Consider the following 12,085-nt stretch of genomic DNA (forward strand, 5'->3'; position numbering starts at 1 on the left):
AAAAGCCTGGTGGGCCACAGTCCATGGAGTTGAAAAAAGAGTCAAACATGACTGAGTGACCAACACATACATGCATAAGTCCAACACTGAATTTGATATCTTTCTTTATAAGTCTGATTCCTCTCTGATATACTCCATCTTAGTTAAGAGTATCATTGTCTAGTCCATTAAGTCTTTTCAACTTAACTGCTTTCACCTTTTTTTATTTTTTTAACTGCTCATCATGGTTGTTAATGTTATCATAGAAGTATCCATCATGTCTCAGTTCAGTTCAGTTCACTCACTCAGTCATGTCCGACTCTGCGACCCCATGAATCGCAGCATGCCAGGCCTCCCTGTCCATCATCAACTCCCGGAGTCTACTCAAACTCACGTCCACCGAGTCGGCAATGCCATCCAGCCATCTCATTCTCTGTCGTCCCCTTCTCTTTCTGCCCCCAATCCCTCCGAGCATCAGGGTCTTTTCCAATGAGTCAACTCTTCACATGAAGTGGCCAAAGTATTGGAGTTTCAGCTTTAGCATCATTCCCTCCAAAGAAATCCCAGGGCTGATCTCCTTCAGAATGGACTGGTTGGACCTCCTTGCAGTCCAAGGGACTCTCTAGAGTCTTCTCCAACACCACAGTTCAAAAGCATCAATTCTTCTGTGCTCAGCTTTCTTCACAGTCCAACTCTCACATCCATACATGACCACTGAAAAACCATAGCCTTGACTAGACAGAGCTTTGTTGGCAAAGTAATGTCTCTGCTTTTGAATATGCTATCTAGGTTGGTGATACCTTTCCTTCCAAGGAATAAGCCTCTTTTAATTTCATGCTGCAGTTACCACCTGAAGTGATTTTGGAGCCCAAAAAAATAAAGTCAGCCACTGTTTCCACTGTTTCCCTATTTGCCATGAAGTGATGGGACCAGATGCCATGATCTTTGTTTTCTGAATGTTGAGTTTAAGCCAACATTTTCACTCTCCACTTTCACTTTCATCAAGAGGCTTTTGAGTTCCTCTTCACTTTTTGCCATAAGGGTGGTGTCATCTGCATATCTGAGGTTACTGATATTTCTCCCGGCAATCTTGATTCCAGCTTGTGCTTCTTCCAGCCCAGTGTTTCTCATGATGTCTAAGCTGATATAATAGCCTTCTAATAGGACTCTGCATTTACTTAACCCTTCCTAATCTTTTCTGTAAGTTTCAGGGAAAAAAAATGCAAATATGATCACATCGCTCTCCTGTTTCGAATTTTTCAGTGCCTTTCTGCTGTTGTAAAGACATGCTCATTGTATACCATGTCCCTGCTGTCTCCGTGTTGCTCTGCTAAGCTGGTGTGTGCAACGTGCACATGCTCACTCAGTTGTGTCTGACTCTTTGCAACTCCATGGACTGTAGCCCAGCAGGCTCCTCTGTCCATGGAGAGTTCTCCATGCAAGAACGCCAGAGTAGCTTGCCATTTCCTCCTCCAGGGATCTCCCAACCCAGGGATCAAACCTGTGTCCCTTATGTTGCCTGCCTTGGCAGGTGGATTCATTACCACTGGCACCAACTGGGAAGCTAAGCTGGTGGGGAATAGAAAATAACTTTTGCAAAGGCCAGTGGTAGAGTAAAAATCTTCCGGATTCCCGAACCTGCCATTTTATATCCTAGCAAAGAGCCTTTGCACAAATTGTCTTCTCTTCCTGGACCACTTTTCCCATCCCTATTCCTCTTGCCTAATTGGATCCTGTTTTATATTTAAAATCTCTGGACTCTGTGAATAGGTCAATTTTCCATGTGATATCTTTTGTCAGATTATAAACCTCCTTGTTACAATTCATTACAGTCAGCATTTTATATCACTGCCTTTATTTAGATAGAAATTAAAATTTATAAAGGTAAAGTAATATATCTTTTGTTACTCATATTAGAGGTGGCTAAAATGAAAGTCAAATGCAAAAATTGCCAGACTTCCAGCCCCTTGCTTCCTGCCCCTCTCCAGGCTTGTTCTTGTTCAGCACTCTGCACCAAAGGCATTGAGAGTACTGGCACTGTAACTCCATCTGGGTCTATAAATCCATTCACAGTCTTTGGAGTTTTAATTTCACTCTTGATTTAAACTCAGAATTGATTTTGTGCATTTCCCCAAACTATATTTGACTAGATTCAAAAAATGAACAAAAACACCCTGTTGATTTTATGCAGAAATCATTCTTGTAGTGAACACAGTCTTACCTCTTTTGTTTTCATAGGTACTTTTATCCACCATTTTCATAGTTCTTTTTATTGGCAGAAGCAGGGTGGAGTAGATTATTATCTGTAAGTCATACTTCTTCCATTAGAGTCACCAACTCAGAGCAATTTAGTGAAATGAAATTCTTTATAAGTTGGTAGATCTACTTACTTGTTTCCAAGTTCACTTGGAAGATTTAATGAGCTTACAAATGTGGGGGTGAAAAGAATGACATTCTTTAAGATGATATATGTCCAAACAAGGTCTCAATGACATACTGTTTTTCTCTTTAATTTGAATCTTTCCCAATTTAAATGTCAACCAAGTCTTGCCAGGGCCACATAATTGCCCCTTTTCATTTATTCAAAAATGTGGATAATGTGATATTCTCTTAGGTTTGCTTTATTTATTTTTTTATACTCCAGTCTCAATAAAGACATTAAAAATGGAAATAAAGCCTAAGAGGGGAAAGGAGAATAGTTCTTGTAGTACATTGTTTCTTAATATACTACTGAAGGAACAGCAGCAACAACAACAACAACAAAAAAAACTTTAAAATGTGAGTGGGAGGGAGAAGGAAGGAAGGAAGGTAAATAGACCATAGTCTCTTGTGCAATGTAAAGAAATTAATGAAGACAAGAGGAGGATAATTAACAGAAAGTTCTGAGACCTATGGATGAAAGGTCTTGATGAGATGAAAGAACTGTTGCAGTAGACGTATTTCAGAAAGTGTGCTAGAAGTATAAATGTTAATGTCCAAAAATTGAAATGGTTTGTTTTTGAATTCTTGTTTTTTGCATTAAGAAGCTCTAAGGTATAACCTTGGTAGTAGAGGTTGAGGTTATTTTGCCAGATTATTGGTACTGAGCAGGTCACAGGATGACTAAGTAAATATTCACATGTTACATTGAAGTCCTTTTTCATTCATGATGTCAGTCATAGTAGGGTGGATGAATGGGAGACTGACAGCCAGGGACCAAATCAGAAAACACAGTGTCATCAGTATCACATAAATTGGAGGTCATCACTGGAATAGGAAATTTCTGATAGCAGATTATTTGGGACCCCACCATCATGTTTAAATGCTCCCAGTATGTCTTAAAGTCATGAAAATTCTTTTGATAAGGTTCATATTTGTGATATCCATACATGAGTTCTATTTAGCCATGCAGATACAAAAAAAAAATAACAGCTGTCTTTAGACCATTGCAAAGACACTGAATTGTAGTAATGCCCTCGTGTTTTCCTATTGATGATAGGAGCAAAACAACTTGGCTTTGAAAGGCTCCTACCAGCTCAAAAATACAACTATGGAGATTGTGTCTGCTGAGCCGTGCTAACTTCCGTTCTAATTCTTTTTTGAATTCACAGAGAGTGAAGAAGTTTATCAAAGGCAGGTGCTGTCAATTTCATGTATCATCTTTGGAATTGTCATCGTGGGCGTGTTCTGTGCAGCGTTCTACTTCAAAAGCAAGTAAGACCATTTCTCTCAAGTGTTAAAAGGTTACTTCTCAGAGAAGTGCTTTGTCTTTCTTTAAGTTCTCAGTCTGAGCTCTAGGCAGAAGGATTTTGTGCAAATGGGTCCATCAGACATCCTTAAATTACTCTGAATCTTTTGTAGCCTGTGGTGAGTGTGTACAGCGTGTGCATACATGTATGTGTGTGTGTGTGGTTCATCTTTCATGCACATAGTGATCACTCTTCTCTGTGATCATGAACACTCTGTGTTCTTTGCATTTTTTGATGGCCTGCCAGAATTAAAGGCTCAACGTCAGCCTGTCAGTAAGGAGTTAACTCTTCTGAAAAGAGAGGTCACTGCTGAACATCCAACCTTTTATGAAAAAAAAAGAAACAACTTTATTCCTTTTATAGTGTTTTATTTGATACCCATAAAGGTTTTAGCCAAATGTGAAATATGAACACTATAAAATCTACCTTGGTTCACCAGTTAGTATGGACATCTAGAATATGCCCTATGCTTATGTTGCCAAGAAACCAAATCTTCTGCCAAAAGCATTGTGTGTTTTTTTTTTTTTCTGACTAGTAAAGTAGAATTAAAAATATATTATGTATTTATAAGTATGTATGTGTATATACATATATGCTTACATATACATGTTACGAATAACATTGACAGAGGTATTTTATTTATGTAAATGACATAATTTGCCCTTAAGGAATACAGATAAAAATATTATACTGCTTGGTTTCTTGTAAGGTAGACAGGCCTTGAGAAGTTGGCATAGATTCTGTTCCTACAGCTTGTCTGGAATCCAGGCCAACAAGTAATTGCTTTTCTTTGGACGTGTATTTTTCTACCCATTTGCCCTTCTAAAAATGGATCCGTTTCCCAATATAGTCTGTGATACCTGTCTGCATGTTGTGTATGTCGATCTTTAAAAAGAACAGCAATTTTAAGAAATAATGGAGACTCAGATAAGAATCCAAAATTAGGAACTATTATTTTTAATAAACTATTTCAGAATAGGTTTAGATTTTTGGAATTGCCATGAAAATAGTACAGATAGATCCAATATACCCCAGACACAATCTCCCCTATTTTCAATGTCTTTCCTTAGTATGTTGCCTTTGCCGCAAACAGTGGAACAATAATGGAATAACAGTGTTACTAACTGCAGTTCATATTTCCATGTTTCCTTAGTTTTCACCTCATGGGCATTTTCGCTGTTGTCCCACCCAGGGAACCACATTGCATTTCATCGTTGTGTCTCCTAAGCAACTCTTGGCTGTGGGAGTTGTTAGTGTTCAGTTTTGAACACTTTATCAGGGATACTGGGCTTTTCATTCATTATCTCCCAATCCTCACAACAACTGAAATTATGCATTATTGCTCACTTTTTCAAATCACAGCAGAATTTGATTGTAAAGTATTGATTTGTCAAAGCCCCACAGTAGGAAATTGACAGCAGGTCTTTGCATTTCTTCAATTCTCCTTTAAACTGCATGCTGTTCACCACCCAGCATGTTGATTCGTGTGGTCCTCCCCCAGATGGTGAAAGTGCTTGAGGGGAATCAGGAATGTCGTGCCCTGCTGCAGTCCATAGCTCTTTATGTTCTTAACAGGCTACATGGTTTCGTGGTCAGGATTTTACATGCATCAGCCTAAGCTGTATTCACATCTTCAGTCTGCCACTTGCTTATTCAGTATTATTAGGGAAATTACATTCAGCCTTGATTTCTGTTTTGGTAAAGTATAGCAAAATATGGCCAAAAATAATGTGTACCTCAGAGAATTTAAGGATTAGTGGGATAATACTGTAAAGAAGGCAGCATAGTGTTTAAAAAGTAAATACTCATTGAAGGCTTGTTGTTGTTAACACCTAGGGTGTCTACACACTGGAACTTACAGGCAGGGTAGCTACAAGGTGAGTAGAGTTCCCTGAGCACGAGAGGGTTAATCACACTCAGCAGAGCATTAGGAGAGTCACCTTGCAAGTGCTGTGTGGGAGAAAGCTGTGTATTTAACAATATGCAAATTACTATGAAGAAGTAGTTAATCACTTATTTTTGGAGTATAATCTGTAGTTGTACTACACTTAAAGACTGATAATGACAGTCACAAGAACAGAGAACAGCTGGGTAGCTAGAGGATCTCTATCTTCAGAGCTGTTAGCCTCTCCTTCCGTGGGCTGCAAGTGGGCTTAGTGATGAGCACATCCTCCTGGGGCTCAGCAAGGTGTCAGGGGTTTGCATGGAAACACTGTTCAACTTTCAATGCATAATAGGAGACTCAGGGGACTGAACCAGTGGGAGATGAGTAATCAGGAGGCTGTTGTCTTTCTACTTGCCCAGCCAGGGCACATATTTATTTTATATATATATGTCTAAAAATAACAAAGGAATAATGAAATTTGAAGACTCTTCCAACTGGAGCTGTAGTTCTCATCAGAGACTTAGAAAATATTACCTTCTTCTAGGGCAATTTCCAAGCATAGTTTTCCTTTATTTTTCTCTGTCTGAGAGGAAGACCACATTGAACACCAAGCATCTAATTTATATAGCTGAAAGTGATGTACATTTTTTTTAACACCTTGGCACAAGTTTCTTTGCCCTCATTCCTGGGATTCTAATTCCCTCCAGAAACCTTGGAAATAGCAGAATAAACAGGCTGTACTTTTTCTTTACTTTCAAACATTATAAGATTTTTTTTTTCCCCATGTTATACTTTTTTTTAAACTCATCTTGGAAGTCCTAAGTCATCTTGGATTCTGGGACATGTCTATCATCAGTTTCCTGATAAATTCCCTTGAATCTCCATTCTATATACTGGAATTTACTGTGCCCAGAGAGAATTAGGACTTAACCAAAACATTCTCTTGGTTATTTTTTCTACTTCCCATCATTATTTGGGTCCTGCCACTCTGGTCCTTTCTCCATTCTTTTGTCATCTGTGATATGGCATGACCTCACCCGATAGAATATTACAGCACATTATTAGCCAATGAAAGTTTGAACATAGGTAACAAGAAGAGGTAGAAGTAAGGAACACTTTCTTGAATTCAGAGAATTTTCTGAGTTAATGGAACCCCAGCCACTTTGAAGGTCACAGTGAAATAAATTCTTTTCTCATCAATTCCAAAAAGTTCAAGTATTCCTATAAGTAGTTAATGGAACCATTAATTGAGCCTTTCAAATCTGGCTCACATGGCTCACATGACAAATATAAATTCTTCTAGATTTCCCTTTTACTTTTAACTCGTACGGGCTAAGAAGTATCAGTCTGGCAGCGGGAGTCCATATTAGACTTAGGAAATGCGAGACATAATTGAACTCTGAAAATGAATTGAAATAGGAAAAGAGATACATGGGTGTGGAGGGGGGAGCGGAATAGATGGGGAAAAAGTGGAAACAGTGATTTTGGAGGTGATTTTGGGCTCCAGATGGTAACTGCAACCATGAAATTAAAAGACATTTGCTCCTAGGAAGGAAAGCTATGACAAACCTAAACAGCATATTAAAAAGCAGAGATATCATTTTGCCTACAAAGGTCCATATAGTCAAAGCTGTGGTTTTTCCAGGAGTAATGGTGGATGTGAGAGTTGAACTGAAAAAGGCTGAGCACCGAAGAATTGATGCTTTCAAACTGTGGTGCTGAAGAAGACTGTTGAGACTTCCTTGGATAGCAAAGAGCTCAAACCATTCAATCCTAAAGGAAATCAGTCCTGAATATTCATTGGAAGGACTGATCCTGTAGTTGAAACTCCAATTACTTTGGCCACCTGATGAGAAGAGCGGACTCATTGGAAAAGACCCCGATGCTGGGAAAGATGGATGTCAGGAGGAGAAGGGGGCAACAGAGGATGCAATGGTTGGATGGCATCACCGCCTCTATGGACAATGAGTCTGAGCAAGCTCCAGGAGATAGTGAAGGACAGGGAAGCCTGGCATGCTGCTGCCGACGGTGTCACAAAGATCTGGACGTGACTTAGTGACTGAACGACAGCAACAGGAAAGATGTTCCAGGAGCAGGAACTGGGACAAATAATTATCACAACTGGGAAAGCACGGGAGGAACGAGGGGAACTGATGCTACGAGTAGAAAACAGATGCACTACAACTTGCCCTGACTGTATGTTATCATCCTCTGAAGAGATTTTAGATCACAAAGCAAGGCACCTAAGGACAGGCAATGGGTGTTCTGATATGATGCTATGATTCTCTTCATCTGTGGCGGCCTTAGTCCCCACACAGTTATAAGCTAGTACACATAAGTACTAATATAAGCTAGTACACAGTTATAAGAGTTCCTTGACCTGAGATAGCCAACATCCGATGATAGGTCAGTGTGAGGCTTTGAAGGCCTGGACCACTGCCCCACCATGGGGTGAAAGCCACACCAGCTTCAGAGCTCCCTGTGGGATTTGCTGAGGTTTTCACTGGAGCCTGCATCACATTCCAACTCCTTCTGCCCCATCCTGCTTCCTTCACTGAGTTTCCACAGGTGTTGATCTTAAGAGACCTCACTAATAAAAACCCTGCACACGATCTCCATCTCAGTGTCTACTTCCACAGGGAGCCAACCTGCAGCATCACAAACAACATCTCCTGCTGGACTTGTTGGGTCTGATATCCCACCACTGTACATCTCATTTCTTCCTGATGAATTGGCCCAGAGCAACTTAAAACCCACTGAACTCTAGAATCACACTGACATTGTTAGGCTAGTGGGTTCCAGTGTGCAGTACTTGTATCTTGTCTTCCCCAGAGCCACTACTCTCCTGAGAGAGCTGATGGTATTGCAGACAGATGCTTCCACTTCCCTTTGTTCCCATCTGCTGAGGGGAGGACGAAAGGGCAAAAATGTATGCCTTGAGAGAGCTGAGGGATGATAGAAAAGGAGGCAGGTTAGAAAAGAAAGCCCATATGTTCTGGAATATTAGTGAGTCAGGACAAAGGTAAGAGGGGGGTAAAGGAAAGCAAATTATTAAAGGATTTAGGAAATGCAATCAGACATTTTTATGAGGAAAATTCCTTTAGATGTTTACATTTCCCAAACGCTGACTTAGGGAATTCCTGAAAAGATCTTTAGTATTTCTACAGCTAATTCTTGGAAAAATAATCATGTTCTTCCTCTGTGTCAAGCCCCCTTTACTGCTTCCTTATGATTTATTCCAGTAGAACTTCCTCATCTCCCATCTGCTTCATTAGTGAGTCCCTGATAGGATTTTGTGGCTTTCCTGTGCTTCTTAAAATGCTGATAGGATAGATTTGTTTCTAACAACAGGCTACAGATTAGCTGTTAGGAAGTAGACTATTACAAGTATATTAAAACAACTAAGAGTACTGGAGATAAAAGCCCCCTAAATAATTGAAAAGATAAAAGAAATATTTAAACAGAATGACATCACACGAGTATTGTAAATTCAGAGGAGATAATAATGCACAGACCTCCAATTCTTGTAGCAATTCTATGACTTGCTTGTAAGAGAGGCAATTAACAAGATCTCTTCTTTTATCTCTGAGCCAGTGTCCTGATTCCATCATCTCCTCATATAACTAAGCTTACTAAGTGATGAAGAGTGTAACTGATTAATATTGAGGAGTGTAACATTAATACTCTCCACGTGTCCACAGTATTTATGGAAAAGAGCTTATCCAAACTCCATTGATGGAGGAGGAAACTGAGGCTACAGAAGTTTGGGGAATCAGTCATTTTGATTTGAGGAATCAAAGCAAAGCTGTTGGGACACAGAGCTGAATTCAAATCTCACTCCCTCTGATACTCAAGCCCATGGTGCATAGAGGGATGTCTGCCTCAAAAAACTCACTTCAAGAGACGGAGAGACGGTGAACAGTCGCCACCAAGGCTCTGTCCTTGGTGTGGGCCCTGGGGAACGAGGCAGAAGTCTAGGGCAGATGATTCTGTGAAGTTTGTTTGCTTGTTTGTTTCATGGGTACTGGGTCTTATGTTGCTAGTTAATTGCTATAAAGCTCTTACAAGAGCAGCTAATAAGGCAGTACTTTGTACAGTTCATACAACAGTCACTCCACATTTGCAGGCAGGGGTAATTTACTTGGAATCCAAAACCTGAGAATAGTCTCAGGTTCTTGGCCTTCCCACCAAGAAGCAGTGTGACCATGGGCAAGTGGTTTGACAGTCGTGAGTAGTGCCTCAAAATGAGGAGTATGCAGCCAGATTCGTTTGGTTCTAATCCAGCTCTACCACTGTCTAGCTGTTTGACTTTGGACAAATTATTTAACTTCTCTGTGCCTCAGTTTTCTCATCTATTAAGTAAGCGTAGGATTGATGGCTTGTCATACAGAATTATTGTGAAAAATAAGTGAGCTAAGACATGTAAAACACTTCAAATGATGCTTGGCATCTTTCAAGAATTAATTTTTATTACTTATAAATTAATCCTTCAAGAGTTAATTTTTTTCTTATTATTTACAAAAGTTCTAACAAATTCTGCATTCAGGGCAGATGGTAAAAATAAATGAAGTGTTTTTAAACTATAAAGAAGAAAATAGACCCCTATTATGTCATGTGTGCAAGTTATCCAGTCAAGCTATACCTATCTGAAATGGACAGATATAAACCTAACTTTGCAAGTATGTTATATGTGGCTGCTAGGTCCAAGTATCAAAGTTGTCTACTTGTAACTTCAGAGCATTCCTAATTCTCTTTAGTTGAGCACTCAAGGTTAAGGACCTCTTACATCCAGTAGGGAGAGGACAATGCATAACATTTCTGCCTTTAGAGTGCCATGGGGTGTGAATCCTGGCTATTGATGGGTAATGCCAAGTATTTCTTTGTGGGGTTGAAAATGAAGGGAGGTCTCTTTGTTAACTGAATTTATCTTGCTATAGAAAATGACAAATATAGATGTCAGGAGTGAATGAACCTCAAAAAAAATAGGCATAAATTTATGTGACTATTTATACATGGATTTATTTAAACTTGCAGGAAACAAGCTAAACAAATTCAAGAACAGCTGAAAGAGCCACATAATGGTAAAAACTACAGTCTCAAAGCATCTAGCACAATGGCAAAGTCCGAAAACTTGGTGAAGAATCATGTCCAGCTGCAAAATGTAAGTGACATGTCCATACATCCCTTCCCACAGCCACTCTCACTGCTCCCAGTCCAGAGGGGATGCGGAACCTGTGATCAGACTTGCCTACTTTTTTCAGTACTCTGTAGATTTTTCCTTAAATCATGTTGCATTTTTGTGTGTGTACACAGTACTGCAAAAAAGAAAGAAAAATTAATTCTCAGCTCTTGATTACAATCTGTAACATAATTAATCTCTGGAAGCAAAAAGAGCTTCAGTTGTTTGTTCCATAATCACTTACTGAATTCTTCCTTATGTCAGAGATCATGCTAGGCACCGGGGGTACGATGTTCCTTATTGTATGGAAACTGACATAGTGAAAAAATAGACACCCAGAAGAGGTTTGTGGGATGAGCGGGTTGCTATTGCAACAGAGGTGGGAGAAGAGACCAAAAGGAGGTGGTGGGGGCAGAAGTGGAGGCAGCAAAAAATGCAGGCTTGAACTGGAAATTGAAGAATAGGAAAGGTTCATCAGGGAGTCAGAAAGCCAAGGACTAGAGACTAGAATAAGCAGAAAGAATAAACGCAGGGAATCCTAAGAATACATACTATATTCAGACGACTCTGAATTAAAGGGTATGAGAAAAATCAAAGCTCATAAACACGGGAAGGGAGAGTTGTAGTCCTGGGGTTGTTGCTTCCTAACACCACACCTCAACAGATACCAGAATTTGAAGTTAAATACAAGCTCTTTGAATCCTGTGTTCTTTTTGTGTGTGTGTGGCTGCTCTGGGGCTTAATTGCAGCATACAGGGTCTTCAGTTGAGACAATTCTTTAGTTGTGGTGCAGCTTAGAGGATATTTAGTTGCACCATGTGGGATCTAGTTCCCTGACCAGTGATCCAACCCAAGCCCTTTGCATTGGAAGCATGGAGTCTTAGCCACTGGACCACCAGGGAAGTCTCGAATTCTGTATTCTTTCTAAAGTAGTTTTTCATGATTTCTGAGATATATTGAAAAGCACTAAAAGTGAAAGTGAAGTCGCTCAGTTGTGTCCGACTCTTTGCAACCCCATAGACTGTAGCCTACCAGACTCCTCCGTCCCTGGGATTTTCCAGGCAAGAGTATTGGAGTGGGTTGCCATTTCCTTCTCCAGAGGATTTTCCCGACCCAGGGATCAAACCTGGGTCTCCTGCATTGTAGGCAGATGCTTTACCGTCTGAGCCACCAGACAGCAAATGTTACTGAAGTCAGGTTCTGCTGCTCCCTGTTCAAAACCCAATACTCCAGAGACAAATGTAACTTACAAGATTCTGCTCTGTTTTAAAGAGCAGTTTTAAAGGGTTAATCGAATTGTTTGGGGAGGAGATC

General features: G+C 40.0%; 1 protein-coding gene across 6 annotated transcripts in view; it reads left to right on the top strand.

Moving 5' to 3' along the window:
* NRG3 (neuregulin 3) overlaps positions 1–12,085 on the top strand; it is a 1,272,378-nt gene that overhangs the window by 1,220,490 nt on the left and 39,803 nt on the right. For all 6 annotated transcript variants that reach the window (XM_027530406.1, XM_027530409.1, XM_027530408.1 and 3 more), the window contains exons 5-6: positions 3,570–3,672; positions 10,627–10,753. In XM_027530406.1, coding sequence (XP_027386207.1) covers positions 3,570–3,672; positions 10,627–10,753 — 230 coding nt within the window. The remainder of the gene's footprint in view (positions 1–3,569; positions 3,673–10,626; positions 10,754–12,085) is intronic.

The sequence above is a fragment of the Bos indicus x Bos taurus genome, chromosome 28 (assembly GCF_003369695.1).
Source record: "Bos indicus x Bos taurus breed Angus x Brahman F1 hybrid chromosome 28, Bos_hybrid_MaternalHap_v2.0, whole genome shotgun sequence".
Lineage (NCBI taxonomy): Eukaryota > Metazoa > Chordata > Mammalia > Artiodactyla > Bovidae > Bos > Bos indicus x Bos taurus.